Raw genomic sequence first — 19,996 nt, 5'->3', positions numbered from 1 at the left:
CCCTATGGTGCGTGTCTCCAGCCCGGTACCACCAGTTCCGGCACCACGCACCAAGCCTCCTGTGCGTCTCCAGAGTCCTGTGCGTCCTGTTGCTGCTCCCCGCACTAGCCTTGAGGTGCGTGTCCTCAGCCCGGTACCTCCAGTTCCGGTACCACGCACCAGGCCTACTGTGCGCCTCAGCCGGCCAGAGTCTGCCGTCTGCCCAGTGCCGCCTGCACTGTCCGTCTGCCCAGAGCCGTCAGAGCTGCCCGTCTGTCCCGAGCCGTCAGAGCTGCCCGTCTGTCCAGAGCCGTCAGAGCTGCCCGTCTGTCCCGAGCCGTCAGAGCTGCCCGTCTGTCCCGAGCCGTCAGAGCTGCCCGTCTGTCCCGAGCCGTCAGAGCCGCCCGTCTGTCCCGAGCCGTCAGAGCCGCCCGTCTGTCCAGAGCCGTCAGAGCCGCCCGTCTGTCCCGAGCCGTCAGAGCCGCCCGTCTGTCCCGAGCCGTCAGAGCCGCCCGTCTGTCCCGAGCCGTCAGAGCCGCCCGTCTGTCCCGAGCCGTCAGAGCCGCCCGTCTGTCCCGAGCCGTCAGAGCCGCCCGTCTGTCCCGAGCCGTCAGAGCCGCCCGCCAGCCATGACCAGCCAGAGCCGCCCGCCAGCCATGACCAGCCAGAGCCGCCCGCCAGCCATGACCAGCCAGAGCCGCCCGCCAGCCATGACCAGCCAGAGCCGCCCGCCAGCCATGACCAGCCAGAGCCGCCCGCCAGCCATGACCAGCCAGAGCCGCCCGCCAGCCATGACCAGCCAGAGCCGCCCGCCAGCCATGACCAGCCAGAGCCGTCCGCCAGCCATGACCAGCCAGAGCCGTCCGCCAGCCATGACCAGCCAGAGCCGTCCGCCAGCCATGACCAGCCAGAGCCGTCCGCCAGCCATGACCAGCCAGAGCCGTCCGCCAGCCATGATCCGCCAGAGCCGTCAGCCAGCCAGGATCCGCCAGAGCCGTCAGCCAGCCAGGATCCGCCAGAGCCGTCAGCCAGCCAGGATCCGCCAGAGCCGCCAGCCAGCCAGGATCCGCCAGAGCCGCCAGCCAGCCAGGGTCCGCCAGAGCCGCCAGCCAGCCAGGGTCCGCAAGAGCCGCCAGCCAGCCAGGATCCGCCAGAGCCGCCAGCCAGCCAGGATCCGCCAGAGCCGCCAGCCAGCCAGGATCCGCCAGAGCCGCCAGCCAGCCAGGATCCGCCAGAGCCGCCAGCCAGCCAGGATCCGCCAGAGCCGCCAGTCAGCCAGGATCCGCCAGAGCCGTCTGCCAGCCAGGATCCGCCCCTCAGTCCGGAGCTGCCCCTCAGTCCGGAGCTGCCCCTCAGTCCAGTGGCGCCCTCTGGGATGGTATTCAGTCCGGGACTCGCCGTTCCAGAGGCGCCACCAAAGCGGGTAGTGACTATGGTGGAGGGGGGTCCACGTCCCGCACCCGAGCCGCCGCCATAGGAAGGCCCACCCGGACCCTCCCCTTCTGTGTCAGGTTTTGCGGCCGGAGTCCGCACCTTTGGGGGGGGGGGGGGGGGGGGGGTACTGTCACACCCTGGCCTCTGTTATATTGATTTTCTTTATTAGTTTAGTTAGGTCAGGGTGTGACATGGGATGTTTGTGTGTTTTGTCTAGTTTAGGGTGTGTGTATTTAGGGGGTTTTGTATAGTGTATGGGGTTGTGTTCAGTAGAGAGGTTTAAGAAAGTCTATGGTTGCCTGGTTTGGTTCTCAATCAGAGACAGCTGTTTATTGTTGTCTCTGATTGGGAGCCATATTTAAGGCAGCCATAGGCTTTAGGTGATTGTGGGTAATTGTCTATGTTCTATGTTGCATGTGTGCACTTAGTTCGTTTTAGCTTCACGATCGTTTGTTTTTGTTCGTTTAATAAGTGTTTGTTTTTCTTCATTAAAAGAAGATGTCTTTTTTCCACGCTGCGCCTTGGTCCACTCATTCGTCTCATAACGATCGTGACAATAAATTCATAAAAAATCCTACAATGTGATTTTCTGGAGAAAACAAAAACCAATTTTGTCTGTCATAGTTGAAGTGTACCTATGATGAAAATTACAGGCCTCTCTCATCTTTTTAAGTGGGAGAACTTGCACAATTGGTGGCTGACTAAATACTTTTTTGCCCCGCTGTATATAGTGCACTACTTTTGACTAGAGCCCTATGGGGCCTAGTCAAAAGTAGTGCACTATATAGTGAATAGGGTGCCATTTCAGAGGCAGGCTGAGTGTTGCTGCAAACAACAGGAAAAACACTGCATTTTTTTTTAAAGAACTATTAAAAAACACATACAGTAATGGGTTTCGACATCAGTGTCACAGGACAAAGTGATAACCATGCACCTTACTGACATTACAAACATTTCCACTGGTATTCATAGCAGAGTGGAGCAACTTAACTTTCACTGGCGCCGTCACAGAGTTATATCTACTGCCCGAGAAGTGAAAATAAACACAAAATTATACCTGATACGTACTGCTGTTTGCTTATTAAAAGAGACATAAAGGACACCTTCTGAGCAGCCTCTGAGTGCCTCTAGAGCTGACATAGACATATATTCTGGATTACTTCTGGGAGCCTGCTTTCGAAACATAATGTTGGTTCATCTGTCCTAACCATTCCGGTTGAGGTTTTTGGAGAAACACTGGACAGCAGTGCAGCAGAAATCTCCTTGGGTGGAAAGTTAGCAGTGTTTAGAGACAGAGGCAGGGACAGAGGTAGACAAAAAGAGAGAGGTAGAGAGAGAGGTAAAGGCTGAGAGATAGGTAGAGGCTGAGAGAGAGGTTGAGGCAGATAGAAAGGTAGATTCTGAGAGGGAAGTAGAGGCAGAGATAGAGGTAGAGAAGGAGGTAGAGGCTGAGAGAGAGGTAGATGTAGAGTGAGAGGTAGAGAGAGAGGTAGAGGTAGAGATAGATAGAGGTAGAGAGAGAGGTAGAGATAAATGTAGAGGCTGAGAGAGAGGTAGAGGCAGAGAGTGAGGTAGAGGTAGAGAGGTAGAGGCTGAGAGAGATGTAGAGGCTGAGAGAGGTAGAGGAGAGAGATAGGTAGAGTCTGAGAGTGAGGTAGAGCCTGAGAGTGAGGTAGAGGCTGAGAGAGATGTAGAGGGAGAGGTAGAAGCTGAGAGAGAGGTAGAGGCTGAGAGAGGTATAGGCTGAGGGGGGGTAGAGGCAGAGGGGGGGTAGAGGCAGAGAGTGAGGTAGAGGCAGAGAGAGAGGTAGAGAAAGAGGCAAAGGCAGGGGCAGAGAGAGCTAGATAGGTAGAAGCAGGGGCTGAGCAGGGGGAGGTAGAGGAAGAATCACAGGCTGAGGGGGCAGAGACTGAGGCAGAGGCTGATCTGGAGCAGCCCACAGCCTTCAGTGGCATATCTATGTCTGGGGGACAGGGACACAGACAGGGTCAGGGATAGGCATGCTGTTTATTGGGATTACCATGACAAGATAGTGGGCCCGTTTTTCATAAAGACACACGGCTTATCTCTGTAGCCCTGCTACAGGGACTATCTGATCTACAGCCAGTAAACGCCAACCAATCTGATTCAGTTCTCGTTCAAGTTATTCAGGCTCTGTCCCTAACCCCTCCCCGCCTCGCACATCATCACTTGGCGTGATAAAGGAATAATCTCTGGAATGAGGTGAGGAAATAATCACACTGTCCTCTAAGAGGGAAAGATGACTTTGGGAAATGCGCTCGGTCAGATTGCAAATGTGTCGCCTCGCCTCTGTATGTCTGCCGCGGCAATCTAACTCCATACTAACACTGTAGCACAGTAGATGTGTACGTATTTGAATGTTACAGAGAATACCATGCATAGGTATTGTAGTGCATTGATTAAATGCAGAGAGAGCAATGTCTCCATAGGAGTGTGCTTGATAATTAAGTTCAAGAGCAGCAAAGCAGTGGAAGACTTTTAGCATAATCATCACTTCTCTTTATCCTGCCACAACACAAAAAACTAAAACATTTGTCACGTTCCTGACCTTATTTCCTTTATTTTGTCTTTGTTTAGTATGGTCAGGACGTGAGCTGGGTGGGCATTCTATGTTATGTGTTTCTATGTTGGGTTCTTTTCAATTAGCCTGATATGGTTCTCAATCAGGGGCAGGTGTTTTACGTTTCCTCTGATTGAGAACCATATTTAGGTAGGCTGTTCACACTGTTTGTTTGTGGGTGATTGTTCCTGTGTCAGTGTTTGTGCCACACGGGACTGTTTCGTTTGTTAGTTTGTTCCTGTTTGTGCGTTCTTCGTTGTCTGTAAGTTCTCATGTTCAGGTCTGTTTACGTCGTTTGTTATTTTGTAATTTATCAAGTGTGCTTCGAGTTCGTCTTTCTTTAAATAAATCATTATGTCTTCAAACTACGCTGCATATTGGTCCGATCCATGCTCCTCCTCAGATGATGAGGAGGAGAACGAACGTTACAACATTGAGTATAGTCCTATATTCAAATCAAATTGTGCTTACTTACAAGCCCTTAACCAACAATGCAGTTCAAGAAATAGAGTTAAGAAAATATTTACTAATTAACTAAGGTCAAAAAATTTATAAAAAGTAACACAATAAAATAACAATAACGAGGCTATATACAGGGGGTACATACAAGTCAATGTGCGGGGGTACAGGTTAGTCGAGGTAATTTGAACAATTTGTTCTGTCTCAGCCTCCAGTATTTATGCTGTAGTAGTTTATGTGTCGGGGGGCTAGGGCCAGTCTGTTATATCTGGAATATTTCTCCTGTCTTATCCGGTGTCCTGTGTGAATTTAAGTATGCTCTCTCTAACTCTCTCTCTTTCTTTCTCTCTCTCTCTCGGAGGACCTGAGCCCTAGGACCATGCCTCAGGACTATCTGGCCTGATGACTCCTTGCTGTCCCCAGTCCACCTGGCCGTGCTGTTGCTCCAGTTTCAACTGTCCTGCCTGCGGCTATGGAATCCTGACCTGTTCACCGGACGTTCTACCTGTCCCAGACCTGCTACCTGTCCCAGACCTGCTACCTGTCCCAGACCTGCTGTTTTCAACTCTCTAGAGACAGCAGGAGCAGTAGAGATACTCTGAATGATCGGCTATGAAAAGCCAACTTACATTTACTCCTGAGGTGCTGACCTGTTGCACCCTCGACATCCACTGTGATTATTATTATTTGACCCTGCTGGTCACCTATGAACATTTGAACATCTTGGCCATGTTCTCTTATAATCTCCACCCGGCACAGCCAGAAGAGGACTGGCCACCCCTCATAGCCTGGTTCCTCTCTAGGTTTCTTCCTAGGTTCTGGCCTTTCTAGGGAGTTTTTCCTAGCCACCGTGCTTCTACACCTGCATTGCTTGCTGTTTGGGGTTTTAGGCTGGGTTTCTGTACAGCACTTTGAGATATCAGCTGATGTAAGAAGGGCTTTATAAATAAATTTGATTTGATTTGTACGTGTAGGTAGGGGTAAAGTGACTATGCAAAGATAATAAACAACGAGTAGCAGCAGTGCAAAAACAAAAGGGGGGTGGGGCAATCTAAACAGTCCAGGTGGCCATTTGATCAATTGTACAGCTGTCTTGTGGTTTGGGGGTAGAAGCTTTTAAGGAGCCTTTTGGTCCTAGACTTGGCGCTCCGGTACCACTTGCCGTGCAGTAGCAGAGACAACAGTCTATGACTTGGGTGACTGGAGTCTTAAACAATTTTTTGGGCCTTCCTCTGACATCGACTAGTATATAGGTCCTGGATGGCAGGAAGCTTGGCCCCATTGATGTACTGGCCTGTACGCACTACCCTCTGTAGCGCCTTGCGGTCAGATGCCGGGCAGTTGCCATACCCTTAAGATGCAACCGGTCAGGATGCTCTCGATGGTGCAACGTTTTGAGGATCTGGGGACCCATGTCTCCTGAGTGTTTGGACCATAATAGTTTGTTGGGGATGTGGACACCAGCATACTTAATGACGGTGTTGGAGTCGCACCTGGCCACGCAGCTGTGGGTGAACAGGGAGTACAGGAGGGGACTAAGCACGCACCCCTGAAGGGCCCCAGTGTTGAGGATCAGCGTGGCAGGGATTTGGGCCTGGTCTCGGAGAAGCAGTATATCCTTTGTGTCGGACTCATTAAAGAAAAAATCTTCGTCCAGTTTTCGGTCATAAGAGACGGTAGCAGCAACATTATGAACAAAGTAAGTTACAAACAATGCGAGAGAAAAAAAATAGCACAGTTGGTTAGGAGCCCGTAAAACGGTAGCTATTCCCTCCGGCGCCATTATTTAAAAAAAGACGAGTGTCTGTAAATGCATGTATTTTACAGGGTGACTTTTACTTTTAATTAAGTCATTTTCTATTAAGGTATCTTTACTTTTACTCAAGAATGACAATTGGGTACTTTTTCCACTTCTTCAGAGACACATCTGCTATCATAGAATATAATCTAGAATCTAGTAATTATATTTCTATGCTGCTGAGGATCTGTGACATGGCACTCCACAACACAAAAACAGGACAGGAGATGCTATTATAGAAACATAATCTATTTCTATGCTGCTGAGGGCTGTGACATGATATGGCACTAGAGAACATGAGGACAGGACAGAAGATGTCCAAGCAGCACTGGGACACATCCGGCTTCCTGTACCCGAGGAGAGGTGGAGTTAATCATTGCAAAACTGTGATCTGTAACGAACAACTACAAAACTCTAGTTTAAAACATCAGGTTTAATGTTGGACAACTTAAGTGCTGAGGGAAAACCAACAGCATCACATTTGGGTTGAGGTCAGTAATAATACTCAGAGGCAAGAGAGAGTAGCTTAAGTGAAACTGAACGTGAGGAGCAGTACGCTTGTATTTCAGCGATTGCTTCACTGTCAGTAACGTTATTGTAAAGTCATGCTGGGTCTCAAAGTGGTGTGGTTAAAATGTACTCACCACCCAGATGTCTTGCCCTCCCTAATTCTCTTTAGACCTCCATCAGGCTCCATTCAGTTCAGTTGGTGTCACGGCCTGACCTTAGATATCTCTGTTTTTCTATATATTTTGGTTAGGTCAGGGTATGACTAGGGTGGGTACTCTAGTTTTTGTATGTCTAGGGGGTTTTGTATGTCTATGTTGGCCTGATATGGTTCCCAATCAGAGACAGCTGTTTATCGTTGTCTCTGATTGGGGATCATATTTAGGTAGCCATTGTCCTCATTTGTGTTGTGGGATCTTGTCTATGTTTAGTTGCCTTAGTGCACATCAGTAGCGTCACGTTTCGGTTGGTTGTTTTGTTAGGTGAGTTTCAGTTTATTAAAATTATGTGGAACTCTACTCACGCTGCGCCTTGGTCTCATCATTATGACGAACGTGACAGCTGGTCCTAAAAAGGGATCGGAGATGGGTCCTCCAGAACTTTAAGTTCTCCCCACATTTCCCACGACAGTATGGAGGCCACAACAATCTCAACATGGGCAGACGTCCCGGTAACTGACCCAAATCTCTCTCTCCAGTCCCTCTGTGCCTTCAGCTATCGTCCATTACACAAATGAAGACAGATGTCCACACTGCTTATTTATTTATCTAGCCCTGGATTCTGAGCCTGAGATTCTCTTCATTAGGACTGGCTCTCAGTCTACTGTTTCTTTCAGTAACCTTGTGTGTCAGTGTGTGTACGCTTGCATGTGTGTGTGTGTGTGTGTGAGCGTAGTATGGGTCAGAGAGGATCAGAGTGAGTGCTGACCCTGGTGATCTGGCCTGTGCATGTTGATTTCATTAGACCACTGTTTTGTGACTGGGAGTAGGAGCAGCTTGGAGGTATGGCCTCCTAAACTAGCTCAGGCAGAGGCACTAACTTCACTGAGCACCGCTGCCTCTGTGGCTGCACGCTATGCATGCTATGCCAGACCTGGAGCACTCTGGCTGGGCACAGGTCAACTCTAATAGGCCAGATGGGACAACAGTGAAGTGAACACATGTGTAGGTTTGCATGAGGTGGAGGATCCCAAGGGCTTTTTGTGCCAGACTGTGTGCGTGTTGTGTGTTGTGTGTGTGTGTGGAGGAAACTGCAGTCATATTACCTGACTTAAATGGTCATGTACATTGACAGCTCCTTATCCTCCCTTGAAGAAACAAGACATTTTAGATGCCTGGGAAATGTATCAGGGTTTCTATGCGTCATTACCTGTATGTACTGTATGTGTGCTGGAAAAACGAGTATGTTTGGGCGGGTGACAGTAATAACAAAATATGGACAGAGACACTATCATATCATCATAATCTGCTAAATGTGTATAGGTCTATGTCAACTTTCCCACCGTGATCAGAATGAGCATTAGGGAGAGGAGACAAGTTATGAGACGAGTGACATAACATATAAGCTGTCTGTTGACAGTGCTTTCCACACCAGGGTTGGGTATGAGTCACTTTCTGGTTACTTAACATTGTAATGTGTCCTCTACTACCTGGACTTATCCAACAAGAAACACCGATTTTCTTTTTACTAATGAATACAACCTAGCATAGGGCTAAAGGCTAACTTGCTGAGTCATAGACACAACACTGTCTGGGTTCCCACACTGCAGCTCCTCTAGCCTTCTCTGTCATGTTGTGTACATGTACTACACAGACGCATCCAATTAGGGGATGGCCACAACATTCTACTCAGCTTAAATAAGAAAGCAAACTACACACATCAAAGACTGTGACCGAGTTGACCACATGCTCGACTCCGATATTGGTCTGTCATTTATTAAGAAGAAAAGAAGAATCAGAAATGAGGAAGGGTTTCGGTCAGAGTGCAGCTGCTTTCATTTCCCTCTTGAGACTAACTGCATATGCATTGGGGTGTCTGCTGCCTGAGGGTGTGTGTGTGTGTGTGTGTGTGTGTGTGTGTGTGTGTGTGTGTGTGTGTGTGTGTGTGTGTGTGTGTGTGTGTGTGTGTGTGTGTGTGTGTGTGTGTGTGTGTGTGTATTGTATATACAGTGCTCTGAACCTGAGCCATATCATCCAGGCAGTTAAAGATGTACTTCCGGGCCTCCTTGGACTTGATCACCGTCTCTCCCTCATGGTCCTCTGGTGTCTGTGGAGAGAAGACAAGAAGCAGATGTTCCATTCAGTTCCCATCAGAGTTCCTCTAGTCTCTGAAAATATTTACATTTCCCTCATTACAGATTCATGTTAACCAGCAGCAGGACTGAGCAAGCTAGCAGGACTGTGCAAGCTAGCAGGACTGTGCAAGCTAGCAGGACTGAGCTAGCTAGCAGGACTGAGCTAGCTAGCAGGACTGAGCTAGCTAGCAGGACTGAGCTAGCTAGCAGGAATGAGCAAGTTGGCAGCACTGAGCAAGCTGGCAGTACTGAGCAAGCTAACAGGACTGAGCTAGCTAGCAGGACTGAGCTTGCCCTTTTAGCAACCCTGGGGTAACACACAAACTCTAATCAAACAGCCATGTCTGGGGAGCAGGGCTGGCGTGGTGGAATACACACACATCTGTGCTCACACACACACAAACGTGCGCATGGACACACACACACAGGCAGGGACACACATATACACACGGAAACACACAAATACACATACACACCCACAATAATCTTACAGACCTATTAGCAGAGGAAAACTCTCTGACAAAACACACTGTAGTATTACAGTATCATAATGTTCACGGTTGCTGTCAAATGGAAAAACATGGCAAGCCAAGATCGAAGCGAAGCTTAGCAATCCCTCTGACAAACCTATCCCTGTGTCTGACTCAGTGAAGGGGAAAAAGTTGTTGGTTGCTAGCTATTCGATTTTCCACATGCCAACAACCATGGAAAAAGACGCAGTTGCAGCCGTGTTATAATATACAAAGTAATAACTTGTCTGTGACAGGCTCTTGTATAACTTGAGAGCACACATGCACACACACACATACACGTTCACACACACAAGCACACACACAAACACACTTTAAAACAGACAGGTTGTTATCATCCAAACTTACTGAAAGGTCAACATTAGTATGCAAGGAGCACGCTATATTATTGGATGTCAATGTGGTATTGTTGTGCGTCATTTTGTACGGATAAGAACTAAGACGTGTCCTAAATGGTACCCTATTCTAGGGCTTCACAAATAATTACATTTTAATTGAAATTGCAATATTGACATGTGGAATATCCACATCGCAAGAGACTGCACTTTTTTTTATGCCATGAATGTAACATTCAAATGTAATAAGGGTCCCCTGGGAAACTCTGACCAACACTTTGGTTTCTACCCTGTCACAACAACTTCTACTGTACCTGACTTTTTCATTAGTTGTCATGCCAAACAACACCAACTATAGAATCTGAACACACATTTAATTTCGCAATATTTGGTAAAAAAACGTAATTAGATTATTTGCCAACGTCGTGCACCCCTAGCCTATTCCCTATATAGTGCACTACCTTAGAACAGGGTCAAAAAATAGTGCACTTTATAGGCACTAAGGTGCTATTTAAGACACACTCGTGTTGAGACCTGATCAATCTTGGAAGAGAACATCACTAAGTGCAGTGGAGCAGTGAATATAGCTGTATCCAGCGGAGATATTAGTATTGTGGAGTCAGGACGTGCAATACTAAACTATGTCTGCAGATCCGCCACATGACACAAGACATTTTAAAAATCCGGCCAGCTCCACTGAGTCCCTGCATAGAGGTGTGTGTGTGTGTGTGTGTGTGTGCGCGAGCGCGTGCGTGTGTACACGTGTGAAGAGACATCCCCCTGAGCTCGATTCGCCAGACCCAGTTCCAGTTACCAAATCCTCTCAAACAAATCCATGTAGCTGTCATTAGGCTTTCACTTTGTTTAGAGCCAGCGTTGAGTCTGTCCTGTGAATGCCTCACAATGGGCTTCTATAGTTGTACAGTATCGACTCCTCTGGAACAACGCTCTGTGAAACCTAACTGCTCTTTTGATCTATATGGAAAGTTTTGGTGCAACAAAAGGGCAATCATAATTAGTATTTCTCAAGTGTGTGTGTTTCTGTCTGTCTGTCTGTGTGTGTGTGTGTGTGTGTGTGTGTGTGTGTGTGTGTGTGTGTGTGTGTGTGTGTGTGTGTGTGTGTGTGTGTGTGTGTGTGTGTGTGTGTGTGTGTGTGTGTGTGTGTGTGTGTGCTACAGGCCTACCTTCAGCCTCCACAGGGGGTAGTTGGTAGAGTCTGTGTCTCTGTTGAAGAATCTGGTAGTCTTAGTCCCTGCACTCAGGAGGTACTCCGCAGGCAGCCCCTGTGTCTGAGAGATGTATCGGATCTACAGGAGGACAAATATCAAATAACACATCAACTATGCATTCAGAGTTTCACACAATCAGCCAAACAGCATTAAAATGAAGACATGCAAAATAAGGCACGATTAATTGGATATTGTTTTGCCCTTTTGAGGCAAATTGATTTAACTGAAAATCTTAGTGAGAGTTAGAAAATCATTGCTGGGGGAAATCATTGGGGTGATTATGCTATAATAATCATAACTCCCCAATATGTTCACTGCAGAGGGAATATGCTTAGACCCATACTGATGCAGTATCATCCATTATTAATAAAATGACAGTGTGTGACAAGGTTGTGTTATACATTAGATGTGACACATTTTCACAGCAGGGTCAACCTGGTGAGGTCATGTGGTCAGGAAAAACTCTGCCCTAACTGTGATGTATTACTGGCCATGAGTTTTCACCCAAGAAAAACACCTGGAGAGATCTGATGTCAGGCAATATCAGATGTTGCCTGGGTTCCTGTGTGTACTGTGTATGGTTAGTCCTGTTATGTGAGTGATAGGATTGAGGCCTGTGTGTGTGTGTGAGTGCGTGTGTGTGCATGCATGCGTCTCTGTTTGTGTCTGTGTGGTGTCTCGTCTCCCCCGACAGACAGGCAGCTCCTGATCCCTCTGCAACCTCTCTGTTTATCCCAGCAGATGCCACTGAGTCACTCGCCCCAATTAGCAGCGCTCTGGTGCTCCAGAGCAACACATCTCTCTGTTCCGCTCATCTCTCTCTTTCTGTTCCTCCTCTTCTCTTTCTATCTCTCTCTCCATCATCTCTCACTCTCTCTCCTCTCTCTCTCTTTCTCTCTCTCTCTTCTCTCTCTCTCTCTCTTCTCTCTCTCTCTCTCTCTCTCTCTCTCTCTCTCTCTCTCTCTCTCTCTTTAACAAACTCACATTAGGCTCTATGGGAAAGCCTTGGGCGAGTGTTGCTCCATCTCTCAGAGCAAATCAAGCTGTTTTTTTTCACCCGTGCTGAAACATATCTAAGAGCAACTCTAATTTGCAAAGCTCTCAAATTGATGCTCTCCCCATCCCTAACTTCTAACTTACACTAAATTGTGACATTGACTTCTAGTGATATCTTAGGACTGGTCTTGAAGTGGACTAGTGACTCTTATATACCTTTCATACTAAGACGTTTTTCTGTCAACTTTACCATACTGCCAACTTTTTTCCGCCTTTTCCTTACCTGAAAGGTATTGCCGCTATCAAAGCCGAAACATTTATTTTCACCTAACGACCTAGTAATCATTTCAGTAAAGTTCTGCCTACGGCTTAGTATGAAACGTATCTGTAATGCTGAGGCGGGATTGGCACACACTACGCTCTTAAACTCTTGATGATTGCTAGGCAGGACCAGTTAACCATTGTCTTGCCAGTTCTAAACTTTGCGAGGCATGTCACTTCATGTCACAGCCAACCACTAAGCATGCACTGTTTTCTGAACCACAACTTGATGGATCCATAAAGAATTACTGTGGGAATAAATATAACTGAATTACAAAAATATTGGAATAAAGTAGGCTAACGCAATTGAAGGCATGTATCAAAATGTTGCTTACTGAAACTCCCAAAGTCCTCCAATCTATGTAATACTGTACATTTTAAGCAATAGCCTACCCGCCAACTAGATTATAATTTCAGCACCGTTTTGATTGGGACAGCACCATCGCACTGCTTTCAGACAATCAATGTCAGATTTGAGTTTTCACAGAATCTTTGTTTGGATATTGGTTAGACAGGGGAAATGTTAGCTACGTTGAAGTGAGTGCTGCTCATGATCATCTTGTCTGGTTGGCTCATTTATTACAACATTTAGCCAGCATGTTATGGAGTTTAACAAGTGGATTATTTACATTTTATTAGTCTTATAATGTTTCTTAGGACCTGTCTAAACAAATTAATATTGGATTTATTTTTGATGGTGTATATTCAATGGATTTATTAAAATAGATGCCTACCCACATCTGCACACCACTACTACCACTCATCACCAGTGATGCATGCGGGAGATATAAAAGGCATATGCAGGCAAGAATCTGGTCAAAATGGGCCTGTTTGTAAGGGGTCATATAAACATTGCCCAATTCTTTCTACAGGCAAAATACCATAAATCCTATGTGAAAGCAGTAATAACTCTTAGTACGTCACTGTTGCAAAATGCACACCTTGATTGATTGCATTTCCTGTTTATTGTAGCATTCAGAAACAACTTCTTCTAGTTCTTGTCTTGGATGCTTTCTCTCATTTAGGCATCACTCATTATCTTTCAGATTGTCACCCCCTATGGGCAGACCCTCAGACCTACCTGGTCGTACTCGGAGGCCCCTGGGTAGAGGGGCCAGCCTAGGAAGAGCTCAGCAATGACACAGCCCAGGGACCACATGTCGATGGCCTCACAGAAGGGCAGGCCCAGGATGATCTCCGGAGCTCTGAGGAGAGAGAGAGGGAGGGAGAGAGAGAGAGACAGCATGGTTAGATACAGGCCAGAGTATTTCTGTAAGGTAAGCAATGGGTCAAGAAGGGGAACCTGTATGAGTTATGGAACTGACCGCACATTGTATCTAACCTGGAAAAGACCATGACAGAGATTCAAACAATTGCAGATAAACGACCTGTGCACTGCGATTTACTTTTCTGCTTGAGCTAACTTCGCGTTTACAGCGAACATGATCTCCATAAATGTCGGGGAAATAGCTTTTAAAAGTCTATTGCTGTGTGCAGGTTCTTATTAAGTCCCGGCCCTGCGTTGGATTAAATCCCGGCCCATGTCATAACACAATGTGTTGATGTAACACTAACTTTAATGAAAGATCTCATCTGGGAGAAGCGAACAAATGAGTGACATTCCTTTTCTTCAGTGTTAGGAGCAGCAGCTAACCCTCCCAAGACATCAGCAAACTGGGCCTCTATTCAAAACATTCCCAAAACAAACTTAATTAGATTACATTGCCAGCAGCAGTCTTAACGTCCCGCACAAAATAAACTAATCAATCAGCCTGTCATTCCCTGATATGTTATCTTACACTGATCTCAGACCAGTTCTCAGGCCTTTAATGCAAACACCTCACTTGTTTAGAGAAGCTTAGAGAAAAGTTGAAGGACTTTGTTTTCTTTGATTCTCCTTCATATGGAACTGGCAGTCACGCTGCTGATCTTAGTGCTGACCGTGGGGGGGGCCGGAGCTAATTGATTGATAGCCGTGCAAGAGCAAATCAGGATGCCCAAACCTTGGGGAGTCTGGTTTCTGGGATAAAATATGGGGGAGGGGAGAGTGGGAGGGTAATCTAGGGAAGAAGATGGGGCTTGGTTACAGTGGCCCTATGTGGAATCAATTATGCTGCCATGAAAAATAAAATCAACATATATATCCACAGAGCCAGAGCAACTCCGACTCCGGGCCGTTTGCAAAGGCCAGTTAAAAACCCCAGAGCCTGGTAACCAGGTTCCTAGACTTCTGGTCCTTTACAAAACACAGGGGCCAAGTGGACACTTCCCGACTGCCACTGATAAATAACTGGGTCTGAGTGAGCACTGAACAGCAAGAAAATCACTGTCTCTGTTATACGAATGCCACGACTGACAAACGATTTAGAAAATGATCCCTTTTATTGTGGACTCACCATGAGCTCTGTTACACTAGACCAGATAGATTATTATGCAGTCCACTGAGCTGAAGTCTCTGATGAGCATTTCAATTACTACGCAGACTGCCTCGGTCCCCAATGAGGGAAACTCACTGTGACACACACAAACACGCACGCACGCGCGCACGCACAAACATAAATACACACACACTAGAGGAACATTATCAGTGATACATTTTAATGGCGTGACAAGAATTCTCTGAGCTTTAGGCTGATCCTTGCCGAATTCCCTGCCTGTGGTGGTCATGACAACGGGGCGAGAGGAGAGGAGCGGAGGAGCGCAGGCTCCAAGGCAGCCTGAGAGGGAGACAGAGAAGTAACTCCTTGCTGGGAGCGTGCTGGACAGGCCCAGACAATGTGGATAAGAGCAGGGCTAAGAGCAGGGCTCTATGGGACTGGGGGAGGGGAGTGGCAGTGGAGGGAATCTGATCACATTTGCCACATGGGACTCAGACTTCTCTCTTCTCGGACCTTCCTCACTTGTCTATTTGTGAAAGAGATGGCAGGTTTAACATTGTGAGAAACAGCTGGGACCAAGCTTTATCACGGTGGCAGACACAGGGATATCTAGCGAATGAGAGAGAGAGCGAGAGCGAGAGAGAGAGAGAGAGAGAGAGAGAGAGAGAGAGAGAGAGAGAGAGAGATGTAGCCTCTCCAGTGAACCTAACAAGGAGAGGGCTCAGTAAATGCACAGGGTGGTTCTTGGGGCAGCGGTAGAACACACCACAACAACACACCAAGACAACACATAACAACAACACACCACGACAACACACCACAACAACACACCAAGACAACACACCCCGACAACACACCAAGACCACACACCACCACAACACACCTCGACACCACGCCAAGACAACACACCAAGACAACACAACAACACACTGAGAAAACACGACAACACACCCCGACAACACACCAAGACAACACACCCCGACAACACACCAAGACAACACACCAAGACAACACTCCCCGACAACACAACACACCAAGAAAACACATTACAACACAACACGACAACATACCACGACAACACACCAAAACGACAACACACCAAGACAACACATCACAAAAACACACCGGGACAACACCCCCAAACGAGTCTGAAGGAGGGTTATATTACACACTCAACACACAATGAGCTGGGCCATCTATTGTGGGTTGCCAGAGCAGATAGCACTGGGCAGGACACTGTGTGCTGAGGGGAGTAAGGGAGGGAACCTGAGCTATGAGCCAGGGTCAGTCATCACAATACTCCCTCTTCAAACTGCATGGGCTTTCTCTTTAGAGAGGTATGAGGTTAGGAGCTTTACAATGAGGGATGCAGAGGCTCACACACACGCGCAAACACACCCAGGCACACACACACACACCCAGGCACACACACACACACACACACACACACACACACACACACACACACACACACACACACACACACACACACACACACACACACACACACACACACTAACCAGACAAAATAGATACTGTGGTTCTGGCTGACATAAGCTCGGCAAATAGCCAAGCTTATGGAAAACTACTTTGTAACTTTCCGTTGCTGAAGATAAGCTGTTATTGCATACACACACACTAATGTGACACCCTTCCCCTAACTGTGTACAGTTTCCGGTTTCCCCAGAGAGACTTAGGGGTCTTTGCTCTCTGATTAGTACACACACACACGCACACACGCACACACACGCCCTCTATTTGCATAAGTATACTGTATCAGACACCTCAGGCCCCCAGTGCTCCCAACACTCAGGTCACAGAACCTTCTACTCCCACAAGATCCTTCCTAGAGGTTACAGCAGCACCGCTCCCCTCCCATGCATTACCAATCTCCCTGGAATATTAGCGTCTGTTTAGCATGAAATTAATATGATACAACAACCAATCATGGGGAAATGGTCTGCGCCGGCCTCAATGTTCTTTTCCATGGTTGACTGTGAGCCACGTTTGATGTCATGGAACTGTGGGTTTTTATAACAGTCAGCTTTGGACCATCCTATTTAAATTAGAGAGCAATTATTCCTGCATCTTTAGCTGTGTGTGTGTGTGGAGGGGGTTTGTGTGTGTGTGTATGTGTCTATCTGTGTGTGTGTGTGTGTGTGTGTGTGTGTGTGTGTGTGTGTGTGTGTGTGTGTGTGTGTGTGTGTGTGTGTGTGTGTGTGTGTGTGTGTGTGTGTGTGTGTGTGTGTCTGTGTGTCATGTTCAGGTCCATTAGAGCTGATGATGTTATGCTTGGATCAGTTTCCGGCAGCAGCTCCTCGATCCAGGCCCTTTTCAATGATTCCACTGCCCTGGTCTCACTGAGGTCCAGCTGCACTCCATCCCTCCCTGCTAACCCAACACAACGATCACGTTCATGAAATCAAACCAGTAATGCAAATCTCCTCACTGCTTCCGTGGCATGCAAAACACAGCAGCTGCTGCTGATGCAGGCCCTGGTAAACACACATCTGTGCAGCTCACACACCTCTCCTCTTCTCCCTCTTTCCTTCCTTCACTCCTCTCCTCCTTTTCTTCCTTCACGCCTTCCTTCCTTCCTTCACTCCTCTCCTCCTACACTCTCCTTAAGGACACAGAAGCAGGATTCTGTCTCCTTTAGCACATAGATAGTGTAAAGGTATGAGCCCTACAGCTAGGGTTACAGCAGTGCTCCATAAGAGGTCATAGATAGTAGTGGTCAATACAGGAGATGGAATAAAGGTTGTGGGTAAAACAGTCAAATGGAAAATGCCAGGCAGTCAGGTGTTAACTGCTCACCACATCCTGGTGCTTTATGAGCAGAGCTGCATGCAAACCTCAGCTACGTACACACGTACACACACACACACACACACACACACACACACACACACACACACACACACACACACACACACACACACACACACACACACACACACACACACACACACACACTCAGATTGTGAAGTTTGCACTAGAGGGTGGTGTCACTTTGCAGTGCAAGGCCAATACAAAGATGCCATAAAGTATGTCTTTATCAGAGTAGCCCTATTAGATACAGCATTTGTGAACACATAGCCATTCTCTTCTGGAAAGTTCCGTTGACACCACTCCATAAGCAGTGGCACAGAAACCCCACCACCAATGTAACAGCTCTAAACTATACCTCATCTAACACATAGACAGCAGCGAACAAGCTGGACCGGACCACAACACTCTGAGGAGGTGGAGTCATGCATGTGGCAGGCAAACTGGTACAATCCTTGCTACAGTACTGTATGTGGGGGGAGGGGCGCTGTGACATCCTCCCAGCTGGCCTCTCATTGATGAGGCCGGTCCCCTGGGAGCTACAGTGATGGCACAACCCCACCACAATAAATGAAGGGGGCCTTTCTTCTGCCCCCCTAAACTAGGGCAGGCAGACCAGGCGGGTGGGTAGACAGGCGAGCAGCGCCCATCTCCTCTCCTCCTGGACCCTCCACCCATACCCACGCACTGCACTACAGCTGCTATTCCCGGCTCTGACATCATGGGCAGTGGGCACGTCAGGATGCATCCATCACCCTGACCTTCCTTCAGCTCGGCTTCACTTCAGTCTCCTGGCAGTCTGGCACATCACTGGTCTGGACCCCTGCATTTACATTTGATTGCAATGAGGTTGAACGATAGACACAATTTACTTTAAAGGACATAATTGCTTGGCATTGCAGCATTCACACTGGACGTTGTTTCTATTACAATGAGTCTGAACCATAGACCTCATATTTATTATACAGTATAGCTTACTGTATTCATATATGACATCATTGGTGTGAACTGCCATTGCAGGTGGTTAATATTTCTGATGAGTTTGAACTTTTCATGACAACTCTTGGTACAACAATAACTGCTCTTGTACAATGGAGTCAAACTCACACTACACTCGACAACTGCAGTAATTGCCTATTTACTGTTATGTTAACTAGGATGGTTGGGTTAACTTCATTTGAAGAGCTCTCTGCTTCCTGACGTGATGAACGGAGTACCATATTATAATATTATGTAATGCCCTCAGAGTTTGGTGGCAACCTCTTGACATATAACTCTTTGAAGGCCTTGTACCGAGTGACTGAGAGACAGAGGGAGAGTCCAGGGGAGAATCTAAATTGCATTTCCTTGATTCCTCATGTCCTCTCTCCACACCTCCTTCCAAAAGACATTGGATGGGTTTTGAGAAGGAGGTGAAGAGAGAGGACGTGAGGAATCAAGGAAATGCAATTGCGATTCTCCCCAGCACTATCCTCCACCTGTGGCCCCTCCTCTGGCCCATAAGTTAGTGGTTTCCTCTGTCAGAGAGGCTGAGACAATGAAACATGTGTGCACACACACACACACACACACACTAAAAAGAACCAACCCTGCCCAGCCATCGCGTGAGGGAGCGTGAATGCTAAATGCCTATTGAGGGCTGCATGATAAAAGGCTGTTCTTGGTCCTCCACGAGCCCCCGGGCCCCAGTCAAGAGATTTAGCTAGTTGTATAAGTCAGGACATAAACTTTTAAACAGACCTTGAGAAGTAGTATTTTCATTCAGGGTCCAGTTAACATTCCTTGTGCTCAAGGTGTTGTAAAGAAGGGATCCCTCTCTCTACTCAAAAGGTAGAGATAAGTTCTGATGGTGCTGTAACAGTTTCAACTGTTAATGCATTAGCATAGCTACAGTGGGTCCTCTTTTAAAAGTTGCGTCATACTGCGGCACACCTTCCGTGCTGCTGCAGCATTCTGCTGCTGCAGCATTTAATTGTCAGACATTTTTTCTGTTACTGTGAGTTATTGCTAGTTTGACCACAAGAGGTAATCTTTGAGAAGCATTTGATTGTATTCCATATTGGCATTACCAGAGAATTTAAAACCTTTTTTGTAATAGCATAGTATATGGGATTGATTTTAAGAAAGTTGGCTTAATTAATTTGATTAATATTATGGTGTTTCTATAACCCTGAGGGTTTCCATTGGGACGGAATGGAAAAGATGGCGCTGTACAACGTGACGGTTGGGAGTAGGCTACAGGATTGGAGGATTCTAAATTGTTTGCCTTCATTAGACAACTTTGGTCCAATATTTCTGTAATTCAGCAATATATATTCCCATAGTAA

The 19,996-nt window shown here is 47.1% G+C and overlaps 1 protein-coding gene across 1 annotated transcript in view; it reads right to left on the bottom strand.

Annotated features, from left to right (window-relative positions):
- The window catches only part of LOC120066429 (homeodomain-interacting protein kinase 2-like), a 134,655-nt gene that overhangs the window by 29,126 nt on the left and 85,533 nt on the right, over positions 1-19,996 (bottom strand). Inside the window, exons 3-5 of the mRNA XM_039017789.1 lie at positions 13,544-13,667; positions 11,101-11,223; positions 8,937-9,023 (exon numbers count right to left, since the gene is read on the bottom strand). Of these exons, the coding sequence (XP_038873717.1) occupies positions 8,937-9,023; positions 11,101-11,223; positions 13,544-13,667 (334 nt within the window). The remainder of the gene's footprint in view (positions 1-8,936; positions 9,024-11,100; positions 11,224-13,543; positions 13,668-19,996) is intronic.

This window comes from Salvelinus namaycush, chromosome 21 (genome assembly GCF_016432855.1).
Source record: "Salvelinus namaycush isolate Seneca chromosome 21, SaNama_1.0, whole genome shotgun sequence".
Taxonomy (NCBI): Eukaryota; Metazoa; Chordata; class Actinopteri; order Salmoniformes; family Salmonidae; genus Salvelinus; species Salvelinus namaycush.
Note: the sequence above shows the minus strand (reverse complement) of the source record. Positions and strands in the feature narration are given on the sequence as shown.